The sequence below is a fragment of the Parasteatoda tepidariorum genome, chromosome 4 (assembly GCF_043381705.1).
Source record: "Parasteatoda tepidariorum isolate YZ-2023 chromosome 4, CAS_Ptep_4.0, whole genome shotgun sequence".
NCBI lineage: Eukaryota > Metazoa > Arthropoda > Arachnida > Araneae > Theridiidae > Parasteatoda > Parasteatoda tepidariorum.
The window spans coordinates 46,994,638-47,012,763 of record NC_092207.1 but is presented as its reverse complement, the minus strand read 5'-3'; the positions used below and the strand labels follow the sequence as shown (position 1 = coordinate 47,012,763).

General features: G+C 28.3%; 1 protein-coding gene across 1 annotated transcript in view; it reads right to left on the bottom strand.

Moving 5' to 3' along the window:
• The window catches only part of LOC107445831 (kin of IRRE-like protein 3), a 273,508-nt gene that overhangs the window by 44,550 nt on the left and 210,832 nt on the right, over positions 1–18,126 (bottom strand). Inside the window, exon 5 of the mRNA XM_043040440.2 lies at positions 6,726–7,022. Within this exon, the coding sequence (XP_042896374.1) occupies positions 6,726–7,022 (297 nt within the window). The remainder of the gene's footprint in view (positions 1–6,725; positions 7,023–18,126) is intronic.

The window sequence follows — 18,126 nt, the reverse complement described above, 5'->3', positions numbered from 1 at the left end:
ACTTGATATTAAATGTTTTATTTTTTAAATTGATAGTTGTATAATTTAAAATGCAAAACATGTTTAAATCCTATAATAAAAATAACATGGTGCATAAAAAGTGTGTTCGTAATAAGACATTGTTTTTTTCTAGTTATTAATAAATTTGAATTTATATAGTGTATGTTGCAATAAATTGGTCCAAAAGCAATTTCTGTAATTTTTAATTAAGTTATCTTATATCAATAAGGAATGTATTATTTTTTAATTTTTTTTAATTGCTTAGTTAATTTTGGTAATAAGTAGCAATTGAAATAAAAGTATTTGTTTTTAGACTTTTATTTTTGGCCTTCTTTTGTTTTTCGACTAAGAAATGAAAGTATATGATGTGGATTGATGGAAAAGTGGATTGATGTACTCTAATGCATGTAGAAAAAAAATGAAATTCAATTGAAACTGAGAAAGTTTGAACTTTACAAGAGAGAGAAATCAAACTATGTAAGTTTTATTAAAACTGCGATTAAATATTAAAACTATTAAAAATAAATTACAACTATTTTTAATTGAATAATTTAACACATTTAATAGAATAGCTTAACACCAAAGGTAAAATCATTCATACTATTAAACATACATTTATTTTTCTAGGAAAAAAAAATTTATATCGAAATCAAAATAATTTTTCACATGAAAATGGAATTGAAATATTTTTTAACTGTCCTTACAGAAATAAGAATATAACACATAGTTTGCTGCACATTATATGTTATATAGTTTTCAGAGTAAGCAAAGACAATATGTATGTAAGACAATATATTAGCAAAATTCCAGAGCCTGTTTGATATTCCCATACATACTAAGGCAATCTTGCTTGTCGATTCATAAACGGAATGTTTAGCTTTTCAGACAAAACAAGCCAGCTGACTAGTAAGCTCTTTAGTTAAGCGTCTAGACAAATATGATAAATTAAACTAGTCGTAAAGGAAGTTGTTAAGTCATATGCCAATAATGCTAAAACTACCTTTTTCGATTTATCCTTTTTCAGCATCTAAACAAGATATTGCTTCAGTATTTTTTCGCAGAATATTTATATATACATGTTAACACTGTAATAAATGTTAACACATATACTTGCCAGAATTTTTTTTCAAAAAATTATCGACTAAAAAATTTTAATTTCTTGAAAAGTTTAATCATTTTTGAGCAAAAATCTTTCATAAATAAAAAAGTATCAAAGCTAATGCTAAAGCATTATCACAGCATACAACTGACGTAATCTCAAATATCCCTAAAAGAAATTTGAAAGCGATATCATAAGTAGTTTCTTAGAAAAGGTTCATCGAAAAAGGTAAGTTTTAACATTATTGATGTATGCCCTACCTATTCCCCTTAAGGTGTATTTAATGAAATCAAATATCCATAAAATGCTTCTGTGTAACTCATGATACATTATTTTTCCTTTTAATAATGCTTTTTTAAGAGGATTCGGGATGCATTTTTAAAAATTTTTCCTTAAATAACATGCAGACTCTTGCATTTTTTGTACTAAATGTGCAATTTAAAAAGTATGCGAAATTTGCTCACAGTTCATCATGAGGTAGTTTTGCAAAAATTTAAAAACCTTAAAAACTAATTTAATTTTGAAAATAATTGAAATTATTACGTCTCAGTATTAATAATTTTTACCTTCAGCAATTTTAACACGTATCTACTAGAATTTATTTTTTCTATTACTATTTACTTTACAATTAACTTTCCTTTCCTTTTCCGAGAATAAAATTATTATTCCTTTCACATAAATCAATTTCGAATTCGTAAGCAATTTTATCCAAAAGTCACTTGAAATACTATTTTATGATCAGGTATAACATTAAAATTCAGCCAATTTTGTTTTTTTTTAAACAAAAGAATTAACGTAAAAAAATAATCAAAACCCGACAATTTACTGTTATTATTTTTATCTGTATGTTTTATTTATGGAATAAATGTAAAGAGGGTGTTAGTTCGGAAAAACAATAAAGACCAAAGGGAATTGGGAGAGTAACATTCTATCCATACATTATGACACACTAAGCCATAGAGCAGGATGGTCTCTAAATATATAATACGCTTGGAGAGTAAGAAGTTATTGAAGCTTAGTAAGAAAATGTATTATAAACTGAAGCGGGACCACGTTGAGGAAATGACCAAAATAAACTCTCCTTCTAACTGAATGGTACCTGAATATATTTGGCGGATGAACTGGCATGGACAGTAGACTCGAGATTTCTACGCAGCTTCTATTCTTTATTTATAAGCCAAGACTCCAGATTTAAGCTGTTGTACAGAGTTTGTGGAAGCAAAAGAATTCACAAGTGTTCTGGGCCAATCGATTGGAGGGGGAAATTGATTTTTCTCTCTCCTTCTAACCTTGCAATTTAAGGTGAATTACACTTCCAATTTTATCAAAAGTCTAGACTAGTTTAAGATGGTTAAATTAGGAAATGGAACTAATTAAATTTAGAGCAGGAAACAAATTAAATAAAAAGTTACTCGTACTTGTTTAAAGTTGGATACTACAACAAATTACGAAACATTTAGATGAGTTACGGATTGAGTAAATATTATTTCTACAAAAATTTATGTTTTTATTTTAAAAAGATCCTTTTATGTTTTAGAAAAAAACCCATCACTTTCTGATTTACTGGCGATTAAAACTAGCCGTGATACGGCTAGATTTTTAGTTATAGATTTGTTTAACACTTTCTAAAAGCATCTTTGTACTAAACTAGTTAGAGTAGCTGTCACAGATATTATGGTAATCAATTTAAAACAACTAAGAGGTAAAGTAAACAATTTATGTATATAAATGCTTTTTTCACATAAAATTTAACCATTTCTATATTTAATCAAAATATCTCACCGAAGGTCGCTTGAGATTTTGTTTCCTATCAGGTGGTCGAAATCACAGAAGGAAACCCAAATGTGACACGCAAATAATGTAGCGCGAAAGAAGGTTGTTTTCAACAAAATAAGTTTTTCACTCAAGAGGCTATTTGCTCAGTAGAATATTGCTTATACGATAGTTAATTTACATAATATTTTAATTTCAATGTGCCTTGTCAACGTAAAACTATCTCCGACGGAAATATTATTCTAGGTAACGTTATTTTGCGAGATTAAGAGCTGCAATTAGGTGTTTTTGCAATTAGGTAGTTAGGTATTTTAGTTTACTCAATTTGTCTATTGAGCTGAGTCTTCGTGATTGTTTTCAGAATTTTGTAAGCTAGAGAGTGTACATGCATCCTGTGTCAGTTATGCCGCTTAAACCATGGAAGTAAACATTTTAGGTTTGTTTCTGTAACACAAAATAACGGACAAAAATTGTCTACATTATAAGTTAGCAGTCATAAGTTAAACTAGAAATTTTATTGCTTTTTCCTCTAGTATTTTTTATTCTTACTTACATTTAAAGTTCAATTCATTAAAAATTTAATGCAACTATATTTCTACATGGAGAAAACAGTTCGGGTAAAGTTACGGTACTCTACGGTAACAATATTTCATTTTCAGAAATAAAATAAAAAAAAGGCATAGTTTAGGTGTTAAGGTTAATAAAACCTAAGTACGCAGCATTTGGCCGGGATAGCCTGGTCGATGGGGCACTGTACTCATGTCCGAGATTTCGTGGGTTCGAATCCCACCGGCCGAAGACTCCCCGTGTTGTATAGTGACTGATGCGCGTTAAATCTGTCGAGTCGCAAAAGTCCCATGTTCCCATAACAAGTCAATACTTCTGGGGGTACTGGATTGGAGATCGATCGTTCTCTGATTCAGGTCAAAATTACGATCTGTGGTTGAATGAATGGATGTATAAGTGGGCCCACCCTATGGTAAGCGTTGTGACGTATGGTGTGGCAGAAGTTGAATTCTTAGCCATAGATGGCGCCGCTGGAAAAACATGAATAATCGCACCCCCTCTGCTTAAAACAGGCATGCGTCAACAACAACGCAGCATTTAAAGTATTAATTCGGTATTTTTTATGCCATGATCTAAGCTATCAAAATAAAAATACCAAATTTTAACATATATATTATAATGCAATACTTCATTATGAATTTCACCAAAAAATCATTACCAAAACTCTTAAGATTAAAATAACCGTGCTTTTTGGTGTTCCCATAGATCTAGAAAAACAGAAAATGATATCATATTCTGGTAGTTTAAACCATACTTTTCTTTCCTAGTGTATATGTAAGTATTACATTTCATTCAAAGCATACATTCCAAATCATTATTAAAACAAGATGTTTTGTGCAAAGACTTGAAAGTGTTTTAATTTTTAATTTTTACAGCCAAGTACAGCCATTTAGTTTTGAGCAAAAAAGTAGTAAAAAACGTTACAGATAAAATTTAATGAATAAATATATTACTTTCGAATGGAACAAAAATTACGTCGACTTCTTACAATTCGCAATAAAATAAAAATTTGTAAAAGCTTATTATTAGAAACAAAAAGTAATTAAACATGTGATCATATTTCTTGCAAATAATCTATAGAACTTTAAAAAAAATACAAACCCATCTAACTATGATTAACCGCAACTTACTTAAAAAATAAAATAAAAAACACACAAAAGATTTCAAAAGACAAAAAGATCTTTCATAAAGAGCACGTAAGGAAACCCCCAAAATTCAAACTTTTCTTCATTTCCAGCATTTTTTGATTCAAAGATCTTTTATGAAAAGGTTTTTCAGTAATGACCGACTTGTTTTAAGTACGGCACGTCTGTTTCTTTCTTTTTATGACCTATAAGAATTTATGAAAGGCATTTTTTGAACTCTGAAGTTGTACTTCAGATCGCTTACAACGAAGAGGCTGAACTGAGTGATGGAGATTCCTTCTTTTTTTTCTAAACTAAATCGCTATTTTATGAATGAGTACTCGAAGCAAATTGTGGGCAATCGTCGGAGAGAAACATATTGTAAGAATTTCAGGAAGAAAGGGGAGGAGTGGAATAATTTTATGTAACAAAAGGAAAATGTAACGACCTTATTTTTATGAGAACTTAGAAAAGGTTTCGATTTCTTGGTGGCTCCATTCTAAGTTGAGTTTGATTTTTTTTTCATCATTGTAATAAAATAAATTATTTTTCCGATAAAAATGCTTAAATATATGGATTTTACTTACGGTCATGTTTTACACTTTGTTCTGTCGCTATTAGAAGTGCGAATATTTTTTTCGTGAGATAGTGATAAAGACAATTGTTTTTTTTTTCACCTCAAAAAAAAAATCCCTCCGAAGAAAAATAATTTTCATCTGTCTAATTTATGTTCGAGATAATTTTGTTGGCGTAGTGAATTAGTATTAATAACCATTGTTTACCTGACAATACTATATTCATGTATGTGTGGTATCTTTTTTTCTTTATTATTTATTGGGTTTAATTTGAGTTGTTTGCAACACATTGAGTAATAGCTTAGTTTTTTTTTAAACTTAAAATTGCTATTAAATGCACTTATAATGAACAAGTACAACTTCTTTCCGACAATGGAAAGGTGTGAGAGCATAAAATTCTTTATAGCAGAAGCATTTTTTAAGCACAATTCTTAATTGCCTGCTCTTTATTTTAGTTTGCTTTATAATTATTACTTTCTGCAACATACTAGGAAGGTTTGAAAAAATAATATATTTTCTTTATAATTTACTTGTAAGAAAATATTTATTTTTTTGTATTAAACTATTTAACTGTCTAGATTTGAGTGAGCATTAGAACCAATGATTCGGCCGAATTTAGTTTTAAGTGTTTTTAAAAACATTTTTTACCAAGTTTGTCGTAAAATAAGAACAATAATTTTGAAAACTAGAATTTCCGGTTAACCGCTGCGATGTGAACTGAAAAAGTATCAAATTAATGGCTTAAATAACGTATATTTTGATTAGTTTAACCAGAATTATGAATATTTTTTTTATCATAACTGTCATAACTGTATAGTACTTTAAATTTTTCTGAATTGTTTTTCCTTGTGCAAATGTCTCTAAAAAAGGTTTTCAGTTTGTGTAATTTCGTAGCTGCTTTGAAAGTGAACAAGCAGCATTTGAAGTTGCTCGAAAATTCGATATATATTTATCAACAAAATAAGATATAGTAAAAGTAGCCAGTTAACTAAATTTTCACATTGTTTTGGTTATGCTGCGCAGCATATATTTTATTTTTTAGAAAATCAACTCCAGTTCAACTGCACTCCCCAAAATATATATGCGATATAAGCTTATTTTTTTTCTGAATCAAATTTTCTGCTGTCTTAAAAATTTCATTTTTTTCTTTTTAAATAGCAGTTTTGATTCTGAAACGACTATTCAGACCTTATTTTGTTGTCAGAGAAGACAATGGTAAACTTAGAACTAAATTACTCATAAGTAATATAAAGATATTGCGTTTTTGCTTTTAGTAGAACTAACAGAATATCGGAACTCTTAGCAGCTTATTGTTAAACTGTGACTGTTTTTTTTTTATAGTTTTTGGATAAAATTACGTTACATAAAAGTAATTTATGGGTTCTAATTTAATTCAAAACTTTGCAATCCACTGTCACCGAGGTAAATTTCAATTTTATTTTGTCTGGTTCATATAACCACTCTTAGCAAAAAAAAGGGAGAAAAAAAAACAATATCAACAAAGTACAAATTATTTAAAACAGCACATGTATGTAAAATTATAAATAACATTGTGCTATAACTTAAAAACTGTGATATGTTACCTACAGTGCACTTCTAGTTTCCAGCTGTCTTCAATAGCACTCCCCGGTATGCGGACATTATCTGCTTGGCAGGAAATGAATTTGCCATTGTCCTCGCTAGAGGGCGTCATGGTCAATATACTGGTGGTAATGTTCCCTTGAGATACCATTTTGTCAACAGAACTTTTTAGACGTGTACTCCCTTTACGCCATGTAATCACCGCTGGTGGCCTGGATCCCTGTGCTTCACATTCAAATTGGACACTTTTACCAGCCGAAAGACGTTTTCTTTTTCCTTTTATGGTAACTGTTACTGGTTTGACTGCAATGAGAAGAAAAATATTGTTATAGCTCTAGAACATTTAGAAAAAAAAAAAAACACCATGGCGTTTTAAAAGTGATTGTGCGAATAAACAAATGATTTAATTTAGGTAGATTTTAGGTTATTTTTAGAAAATTTATTTTAAGGATAAATTTAATATCTACGTTGTAAAAACTTTTGGTGAGTAGGCGCCATTCTTTGTGTTGATGTAAATTAAATACATTTTAAGCAGAGAACTGTAGTTATGGTGCAAAACACGTTAGATAAAATTAGCAAAATAACGAATATATGGAAGAATTAGGGCGAATACTTTACTAAGCATGCGGTTATTTTTAAACGAAATGGTTTTGAAATGAAACCATTAAATCGAAAATGTGTATAGTTAGTCAACAAACAAAAAATTAATAAATAAAACTATAACAGCTGAAAATTAAATTAACTGCGACTATAAACAGTAAACATTTTAGTTTACTTCAACATCAAGAATCGTGACCACTGTGCTCAAAACTTTTTGCAGTGTATAGATTTAAAAAAAAATAATGTGCAATAAAAAAAATTATTTAAAAATGTGCCTACGTGCATGCACTGTAAAATAATATCATCAATAAATAATATACGATAAAAAAATTTTTTTATATAAAAGTAAGAACATGTTTTTTTTTAATTAATCTGAAGGTGAATATGGTGTATTTCCAATTTAAAGGGACATTTGAAATATTTTTAAGTTTAAAATTGCAAATTTCATTCATTCACTTTCAGTGGAAAGTTTATATATTGCATAATAAATTTTCAAAATACAAGAATGGCATGCATAAATATAATCCTTTTAAAAGACTAAATTCTTTAAATTGAAGAGTTCGCAATTAAAAAAAATACTAAGTGTAAGTAAAACATGCAATAAAAATTTCAAACTTTTCCTCTTTTGTTTCTTCCTTCAGTGAAGTTTCAGAGTTTAACTTACTAATTTTAAAAATATTATTTGTTAGGTTAATATTAGTATTCGGTAAACTCTGACTACTTTAAGTTTACACTTATTAATATTTAAATAAGCAAATACTGCTTTTAAGGAAACTAACAACAATTATTTGTTTAACATGTTTTAAAATTAATAAACGGAAAGCAAGGTAAATAAAACTGTGCCAAATAATTTTTTGAGATAAAATTTTGATTCTTTTACACCAAATTATAGCTTGAATACATTAAAAAAGTTCTTCAGAAAAACACAATTGTATGGAAGTTTTTAAAAATGTGACTCCACTAAAGTTTTTATTTCAAAACATTAATAATTATTATCCGCATCCTCATACATATGTGTTGATTTGATTATAATTGTCAAAGCATAGGTACTTTGTTATAGTGAATTTTTCAATAGCACATAATATAATAATATCGCGTTTATATTTTACATGATCAAATTTCTTAATACCCTGTGCATTTTAAAGGTAAGTTCCGAAATGCATTAAGCTTTAAATGCATTTAAGTTAATATTAAGTTAACTATAATCAGCAAATTCACAAGTTTTAAGTTAAATTCCTTATTAATTTCCTAAAATATTAAGTCGAATGTTACTTATATGATATGTTTACTTTATTGATTATAATGATTACAAATATATTTTAATTTTCTTCTTCATTTATATACTCAATGATGTTTATTGTACGGAGTAGCCATTTGCACCACATTTTTCTCACGGAATTCAGTTTAGTTTTGCCACTTTCAAAAAATGAGTGCAGGACCGACAGCTCTGCAAAAAATTCCTGATCAAATTGCGGTAAAAAGTACCGGCACTCAGAGTGCCGCTATTTTTTTTGGAGAAAAATTTAGTTTTACTGGAGCGTAATAAGGAACAAAAAGTCTGATGTATCGTAATTTTTACTGTTATAATTATCGAATCATTGAAACATTCTAATTAAAGAAATATTGCTGAAAAAAATTACGGTGCAATATTTTATGGAAAAATTCGATTTTACGGTGAAATGGATTGCGCAGATGTTGCAAAAAAGAACTGGTGCTTTAATTACAAATATGCTGCCATAATTTGATCTGGAAATTTTTGTAGAGTTGGGCATTTGAATACTGGACTCTTAAAAGAACGAGTTATTTTCTATTTCACAAAAATTAAACAAATAAACAAATATACTGATTTCTCTATTCTGTTTCTTAACTACATAAATTATAATAAACATTAAACTGAAGCAATCCTTAATAAGAAATTATATGTGTATTATGCTTCTTTTTGAAAAACTATGTTTTTCACTTTTTCTTATCCTAATTATGTCAGATCTGAAGAAAGATTTTTTTTAAAACTAATTATAGAACTATTATCAAGGTACACAACAGTTTCTTAAAAAAATATGTTTAATATTTCAGAACCATTCAATCACTTCGAATTCAACTTTTAAGGTCAAAGTTCAGTTGACAAATAAAGTCTTTTTTTCAGATTATACACCTTTTTAACTTTAAATGCTTAGATGATTTTAAAATCAATTGATTCATCAGATGCATCAACTGTTTTACTCCATTCATTATGCCCATGACGCAAGATCTCATTCTTTACAAGATGATTTTATTTTTATCCTTCAAAGTATTCTACTACCCTACTTACAATGTAAGAATTCCAACTCAAATAAGGGTTAAAAGTACCGTCACTCAGGGTGCTGTTATTTTTACTGTAAAATCCATTTTTACCGAAATATGTTACGGAACAAAATATCTAATGCACGGTAATTTTCACATTAATAATTACCGAAAAATCACTGAATCATGCTAATTATATAAACATTACAGTAAAATTTACGGTATTATATTTCACTGTACCAATGGATTTTACGGATGATGCTATTAAAATGTCTTTATTTTATATCGTAATTTGATTCCAATTTTTTTTTAACTGTGTGCAGGGGTATTTTGAAATCACCTCTCCTCTCATGAATTATCAGAATCCTTGTCTAAGATGAAGTCGTAGAAGTATTCACTTTCGGGGACGCAAACCATTATTCAAACAAATAAAAACTAAAAAAGGAAGAAATTTTTTAACAAAATCTGGCGAATCAGTAAGGAAAATGACGGAAAGAAGAAATCAAAAACAGTTTTGTAACCTGTAGCTGCTTTAACAACCTTTTTACTACTCCTCTATCTTACTGATGTTTCTCGACATTTTTAATATTGTAAATTATTTCTTCCTTGGTAGTAATTCGTTAGATTTTGATAATTTTCATCGGTAAATATTACTTCTTGACCTCTAGCAGCATTCTTTTTTTCAATTGAACTTTTGACTAGGTTTCTGGAAATACTTAGCATGGAAGGTTAATACGGAACATCCCATATTTTTTAATAATTTCTTTTTAAATATTTGCTCGTCATTTTATTTAAAAAAAAATAAATATTTTTTATTTGAGTTCAAAGTAATTTAATCCATGAATTTTCAACGAAATAAGATATAAACTTCAAGAAATAGTTTCACCAACAATTACTGATTTTTTTGAAGTTTTTCAAGTAAAGAGATTCGGTATAACGCTTTATTATGATCCATCATAAATTATACTTCATCTTCTATTTATTCCATTTTTTCCTTATTCTTCTCCGTCCTTTCTGGTCAAGAGGGGATTACTTTTCTCTCTACATCCATGGCCTATAGCACCTAAGAATTTATAGCTGACCGCGTTGTCTGCTGACGAAAAACAGAATGCTGTGATCAGCAACTATAAGGGGGATGCAATATTTCATATAACTATAACTATTTCAGGGCATCATTATAGATCTCCTATCAAATCCAAATGGCTTACTGTTTTTCGTTACGAAGAGCATAAAAGTTTATTTGTTGATGGTAGGGTAATAAAGAATTTATCAATAAAAAAAATCGATGAAAAGGAAAAATCATATTAAAATATGAAACAAATTTCTTAAATTGTTTGCAAAGTAATAAATAATGTAATTATTCTTAAGAAATTTGCATACCGAATAGTAAATGAATGGTGATACATTGATCTAATTATGTAGAATTTAACTATTTTTAAGAACTAATAATTTTGTTTTATTAACGTCTAACTTTATTGAGCTGCTGTTCTTCAAATTTCCGTGCTATTGCAATGATGTTTAAGTTCATTTTAGTTATGAAAATAATTTTTTTTGTGAGTGAAAAGCATTCGAAAAGAATATTATCATAGTAAGAACTTCTTAGATTAAAAATTATTAATTTATTTAGAATATTTCACTTTTAAAGATTGAACTAAAAAACTAAGAAGAAAGAAAACGAATGCGAAGTCATTCATAAACTAACATTTGATTTATAGCCAATTTAATGTCCTAAACATACATATTGATGACTACCATAGATAAGCATAAAATTTGTGGACTAGTCTTATCTGAATGTGACAAGTTTTCGAATTCTTCAGCAGAGTTATTCTTCGGTTGAAACAACTATGAGTAGGCGATTCTATGTTCGAAATACTCATAATTGGGTTTCACAGAACTGAGCAAAAATATTTTAAACTATCTTCAAAGGAAATAATAACTGACAACCTCATGAATTCAAAATTGAAACAGGTTATACTCTTTTTCTGTGCTAAATAAGTAGTCTCAGAAATGAGGTGGAGGGAGAAAAGCGTGAAAGAGATGTTCGTTGGCTGCCGGGTGGATTCGAACTAATAATCTTCTGGTTCTCAATAAAATCCCCTGGCCAACGCAGTTGTAAATGTTGGATTTTGTTGAGAGCAAATCAGACTGAAAGTCACGTAGAACAAACTGAAAACTTAACTTTATTTACATAAAAGAATATAAAAACAATAAGATGTTGCCAGCACTGAAAACTCAAACTATCTAACTAATCTTGAACTCAAACTTCAACAGTATAGCTCAGTTCAGGAAAAGTTGAGCTTCATATAGTGGCAGCCATGCCAACACATCATGGTACACTAATTTCTAATTTCAATGGTACGAAAGTTGACAATTTGGAAAATAATTTAGTCAGTAGATAGATAATTTTAATGTAACTTTTTACTTATTTCGCTATATAATTAAAAAGTCTTAAGTAATGAAATATATAACTCTAACTCTTCAACACTTTCTGTACTGGTTTGAACAATATAATGTCTAGAGCATCCTACTACGAACCTGGGGTTTCATGGTTCGAATCCTGCCAGCAGCCAATGAACATATCTCTCTCGCCACTTAGTTTCTTCTACCACCGCATTACCTATTTGGTTCGGAACTTTTTACACACATCTTTTCTCAATTTTTAAAAGTGTGATCATTTTGTATTAACTTATTTTGGACTAGGATATTAAAAACGCATAATTTTTGATGAACAATATAAATTTTCGATGATTAGATTCTAAAATCTTATTAAATATATGTATATTCTTTTCAGTTTAAACAGTCTAAACTTATAGCAATTATATTCTAAATCAGTTTTGTAGTAACTGTTCAGTTTCTCAGATGAGCTATTTTGTGTTATATATAATTCATGCGCAATCCAAAAAAAAGTTTATTTTGGATTTCTAATTCAGCTGTTGTTCAATGACTGTAATTTAACAATAAAATTTTTAGAGTGCTTGATGCACGATTACCCACCAAACCACCAAATCGAATAAAGTAAACTGAATTTTAGGTTAATTAGGAAGATCAGTAGAATAGAAAAAAAATACTCTTTTGATCCAAATAAACTTCTAGGCAACTAAATGATCGATAGAAAATTCACAAAATTGATACCCTATCTAGAAATTCCATCAACTTAAACTATTAAACTGAAAAGTGTTTGGTAAATGTTTAAGTGGAATTAGTCAAAGGAAAATAAGATGCAATGCAAAAAAAACTATATTGTTTGGAAATTTTGATCCAAATAAATATTTGGGCACATAAATTAGCAATAAATATTAACCAAATTGTATAAAAGCCATATTAAGAGATTATATCAACTTGAACTATTTAACAGTTAAGTGCATATTGAATATTTAATTAACAGTAATTAAATTATTAGTACATACAATGTAAGAAACTATATTTTGCATTTAATTCAACTTAAACTGACCGTACATAACCGTTTTTTAAACGATTAAATAAAAAACAAAAATACTGAGTAAGATATTATACAAAAGACTATTGCTTACAAAATTTATTCCAAGCTTAAACAGATGACCTGATACTAACAATTTTTTATAAAAGTAATATCAAGAGATTCTATTCACTATTTAAGTGCCTAATATATGTTTCAGCATAAAGAGAAAAATATTTAGCAAGATACAATGCAAAACAACTATTGTTTAAAAATTTTGATCTAAATCAACACTTAAATGCTAAAAGGACAACGAAATATAGATTAATTTATGCAAAACTAATGCGAAAAGATTCTATTAACTTGTGTCTGGCAAATATTTAAACATAAATAATAAAATACATAGTAAGATTTCATATAAAAATTCAATTTAAGGAAACTACGTCTTCATTAATACAAATTAATTACTCTCAATATTTCTGCAAACCCATAGATATAGATCTCTAGTAATCGCTTTTATACACGCGAGATCTTACTTAAAATTTGCCTGAGCTTAGTTAAAATAAACCTATAAAAACCCTGAGTTACATCAGTCTCTCTATAAATTCATATTAGAGTTTCAGCTCAGCAGTTTCGTAGGCTCTGATGAATATTTCAATAATGTAGCAGTATTTCAGAAGAAATAATTTTATTTAATGTGCGAACTTGGCTATAGAACTGTGAAATATTAATACCGCTCCATCTGTTAGAGTGAATTTGATTTGTGAGCTCTACTCGACTGGCGAAAGAGCTAGGTTTAATTAAAATCTGTAGCAAATCAGAGGTTATTAAGAGATAAACAATAAGTAAGTATTAGTAGTACTTTAGCTTTGAATTCTTAAAATCAGTTGTTTTCACGAAGTTAATAATTGGAATAAAATCAATTGCAATTTGCTTTGTGTAGTTTGTGTAAAGTATTAACTAACATGTGATTAGCGAATTTGTTTTTAAGTGTGAAAAATTATTTATAGATATTTCTGCCTTCAATGTAGCTGTAAGCAATATTAAGACTTAATTTTAATATGAGTAATTTAATATACAGACATTGTAAAGATCATTTTGAAATTTTCTGAAAATCTAGAAAAGCAGCAACCAAATTCAAATTTCGAAATTGATAACTATTTGGTATATGTCTACTCTAAACACAGTTGGAATTTTTACTCTCAAATTATGGTGAAATAAGCGGCATCCATCCAATTAACAGTAAAGTTTACGGTAAAGGTCACTTTTTAAAATTACGATTTTCAAACCGTTTACAGCTAGTATGGTTAAAAAAAACTTAAATGAAAACTATAAGGATTTTTAAGCTTCTACAGCTAGTAGGGTTTAAAAGTAGTAAAAAAGAAATTTATCTGAACATTGAAGATATTTTAGCTGCTTTATAGGGATGAGGTGAATGAGAGATTGGAATTTAACAGCTCATATTCACAAATTAGGGGGGGGGGTGCAGGATACTAGAAAGTCTTCACGTGTTGAAGGGAATGGAAAAATATTGTGGTGTCAACACTGGGATTTGATTCCCCGTTCTATCAGTCATGAGATTAACAGCTTAGACCTCTCGGCTATGATATGTACTCATCTGCAAGGAAATAAGGGACTTCATTGGGTTGATCTAGTTGGCGCGATAAAATTCTGGTTTCTTTACCATATTAGATAAAAGTAGTTAATAAACGGTTTTTTCCGCTACCAGCTTGAATTCCGTGTTATTTATGGTTCTTTGACTGTTTTGTGTAAATATTGTAAAATAACAATTAAATAAATTGTTATTTAGACATTTTTTAACAGTGCTCTCTAATCACCTCAAAATAAAGAAACAGCCTACCATACAAAAATTGTGGCATAATGTACATTTTAAATTGGTCACTTATTCAATTTTCGTTCAGTTTCGCAAAAAAATCTTTGGAAGTTTATGTTTATTACAACTACAATTTGAGTTATTGTATATGTTTCAAGCATATTTCACAATATTTTCGTATTCTTGAATAAATTTTTTCGAAAGGACAATTGTTAAATATTAACATATCCTTTTTTTCTTAATTTTGAAGAGCAAATTTTTTCCAAAATCTCTAAATTTCGTAGCTCTTTTTTTATTTTTAATTGGATTAAGTTTAATTAAATTATATTTATCAACGTAAACTACATTTTATCTCTCGCATATCTCTTATTTGCTTTTAGTCCAACTATTTCATAAAACCAATAGTTTTAAATATATTAAAGTAACGTCGATATATATATTTAAATTTAAACTTTATCTGCAGAATTTCCAATCAATACTTTCAGATACTCAATAACTTGTTTTAGTGAGAAATTTTAAATTAATCTGTCTAAAAAATAGACTCAAAAATCTTTATTATAGTTATAATTCGATTCTAAATGTAAAGGGGGTGTTTTAGTTTATATTAAATAAAATGTGTGCAAGATTATTGCTACTATGTGTTGTACTGAAAGGCTATTACGGTTAAAAGAACGAGAACTGAAAAAACTATTGAGGAGTAGAAAAACAACGCATGTGTGATGTAGCAACATCACACTATGTTTACTATATATACATTTTTTAATATGTTATAAAGCATGAAAAATATTAGCACGCCGCAGTGAAGTAATAAAATACTTGAAAAAAGGATTTAAAATGAATAAGGATTTAATTTTAATCTTTGTTGCATAATAGAAACTCAAATTCTTTAACTCCTAACTTCGGAGTTATATTAGGAAGCATTCCACATACAAGAAAAGTTCCTTGATTAAAAAATATAACGAGCGGAAATTGGGTTCCTCTACGGGAAATAAAAACGCCTGCTGGACACTGAACGTAGTAAAAAACAGATAATCTGAATAACTTTTGCTCTCGTGATTGGATAATCTTGTACTAAGCTTGCTTAATGGTTCAAGAAATTATTCTTAAATGTACAAATTAGTTTAAGTAGACGATGCTTAAATTACAAAATTATAAACAAATGCATGCATTTTCTAAAAAAATATTTTTTGGGTGCATTTGAATATTTGATCCTCTTTATATAGAGGTAACTACCACCTAGAAAATATGAGCTGATTATTCATTCAAAAAAGTGTAAGAAAGTGCAGTCTCATTTATTTAAAATAACAATTTTTTTCGTATTTTGTCATATCTCCTCCACAACTTAGGTGAATCAGAAGACTTCCACTCGCAATTACAAGCTTTACTTACCAAAACAGTTTTTGTGCTAATTTTAAAATTTCTTTTGAATATTATTTAGGAAAATATTTATTTATTTATTTTTATTATTTATCTTAACTCATTTAAGAATGAAGTCATTTCATAGGGACGGTTTCATTTTCTAAAAAAAAGCTCTACCATGTTTGTTTCATTATTAGTGTTTATTTGGTAAAATAAAGAAATCTATGTACTGCAATATATCAATGATATAAATATTTATATTTACATTGACTTTTAACTCTTAGTGGTGTTTAAAAGCTAAAGTGATAAGTAAAAGAACGAAACACGTGCTTTTGGTGTTATAAATCTTTCCTGGGATCAGCCATTAATGCATTAATATTTGTCAAAAACTTTTTAAATAGTTAGTTACACATTTTGCATTAATTTTAACTGTGTAATTTTAAATGAAAAAAAAATTAAACTGCAAAATACTAAAAAGTTTCTGAGAATCAATCTTGCATTTCTCAAAAACTAATTGATTGAATATATTGTATTTTGTCATTTAAACTTACTTAATTTAGAATGATTAAAAACTACACAGAATAACAGAAAATTTACAAAAACTTTCGATTGTCGTTAAAATAAATAGTGTAAAAAATAATACACGATCTCACAAAATTAAATTTTTCACGACATTTTGTTAGGAAAACGATTTTCATTAACGTGTGCAAAAATTTTTGAATTACTTATGGGAAATAAGAGATACGAAGAAAAGAGTGAAATAGGGGAATAATCTTCAAGGGAATTATACTTTTGAACACCCTCTCCTTCAAGAAATTAGTGCTGCAATATTTTCTAAATTGTAGCTTCTCTTTCCTGATTAATTTGAAGGTCAAGAATCCAAATCTAATAAAAAATGCGTACTTATTCAGACAAAGTATCGCTTCGTTTCTGTACTCGTAACTTCAAATCATATTTTAAAATATTGAAACAGGATCAAAAACGATTTTTATCACAATAAGCAATTTTTTTTAATTAAATAAAAAAATTTTTTTTAGAAAAGTGTACTTATCCAGAGAAATTACGGGTTCATATTTGATGAAATATCATATGCTCAAAGTAATCAAAATATTTAAAGTAAGTACATGGAGGCATTAATCTTGCATCATAGGATATAAAAACCAAACCATAAAATCAAAAGATATACGGTTGTCATTTTGTGCACTGTCTGATATATTTTCCACTGTGCCTCAAAACACCTCCGGGATTTATGTTAAATATTATAAGTAAAATGGATTCAAATAATAAAGAAATTAAATTTAAATATCAAATCAAATTCTAAAAAGTATAAAATTATCTAAGTTTACTAAATTTCGTTGACTGTTTTAAAATAATTCCATTTTTTTCCAACTTATTTGATAACTTTTTTGAACCCCTTAACGTACAGAGCTTTTGAAAAAAACCGACCAAGAAAGTAAATTTTTTTATGTAAAAAAACACACTGTAGAACATTGTCTTTTCTTTTGGTTGACAATTTTGATATACTGCGCTTTTGTTCCATGGAAAAAATTATATTTAGAGATGGACACGCTCCGGGAACGCCAAAATAATTAAAAAAACGTAAAATAACTACAAAGTAAATTTTGAAAATGTTTGAATATTTTTGCTTTCTTTCTAAAAGGTATAGCATGGCATAAGTACTATAAAGTGGTGAATTATATAAATCTACGAATTATTTCGAAATAGTGGTTCATAAAAATCTACTAAATTTTATTTTATTTTATTACCGTCGTTGACCAGCTGACCCAATTTCATGGGTTTACGACTACTTACGTTCAACTCCGTAGCCTTGTAATTTTGAACCAATCCAGAAGACAAGGAAACTCCTGGATCAGTACCCCCAGAGGTATTGATTTGTTGTGGGAACATGGAGGACTTTG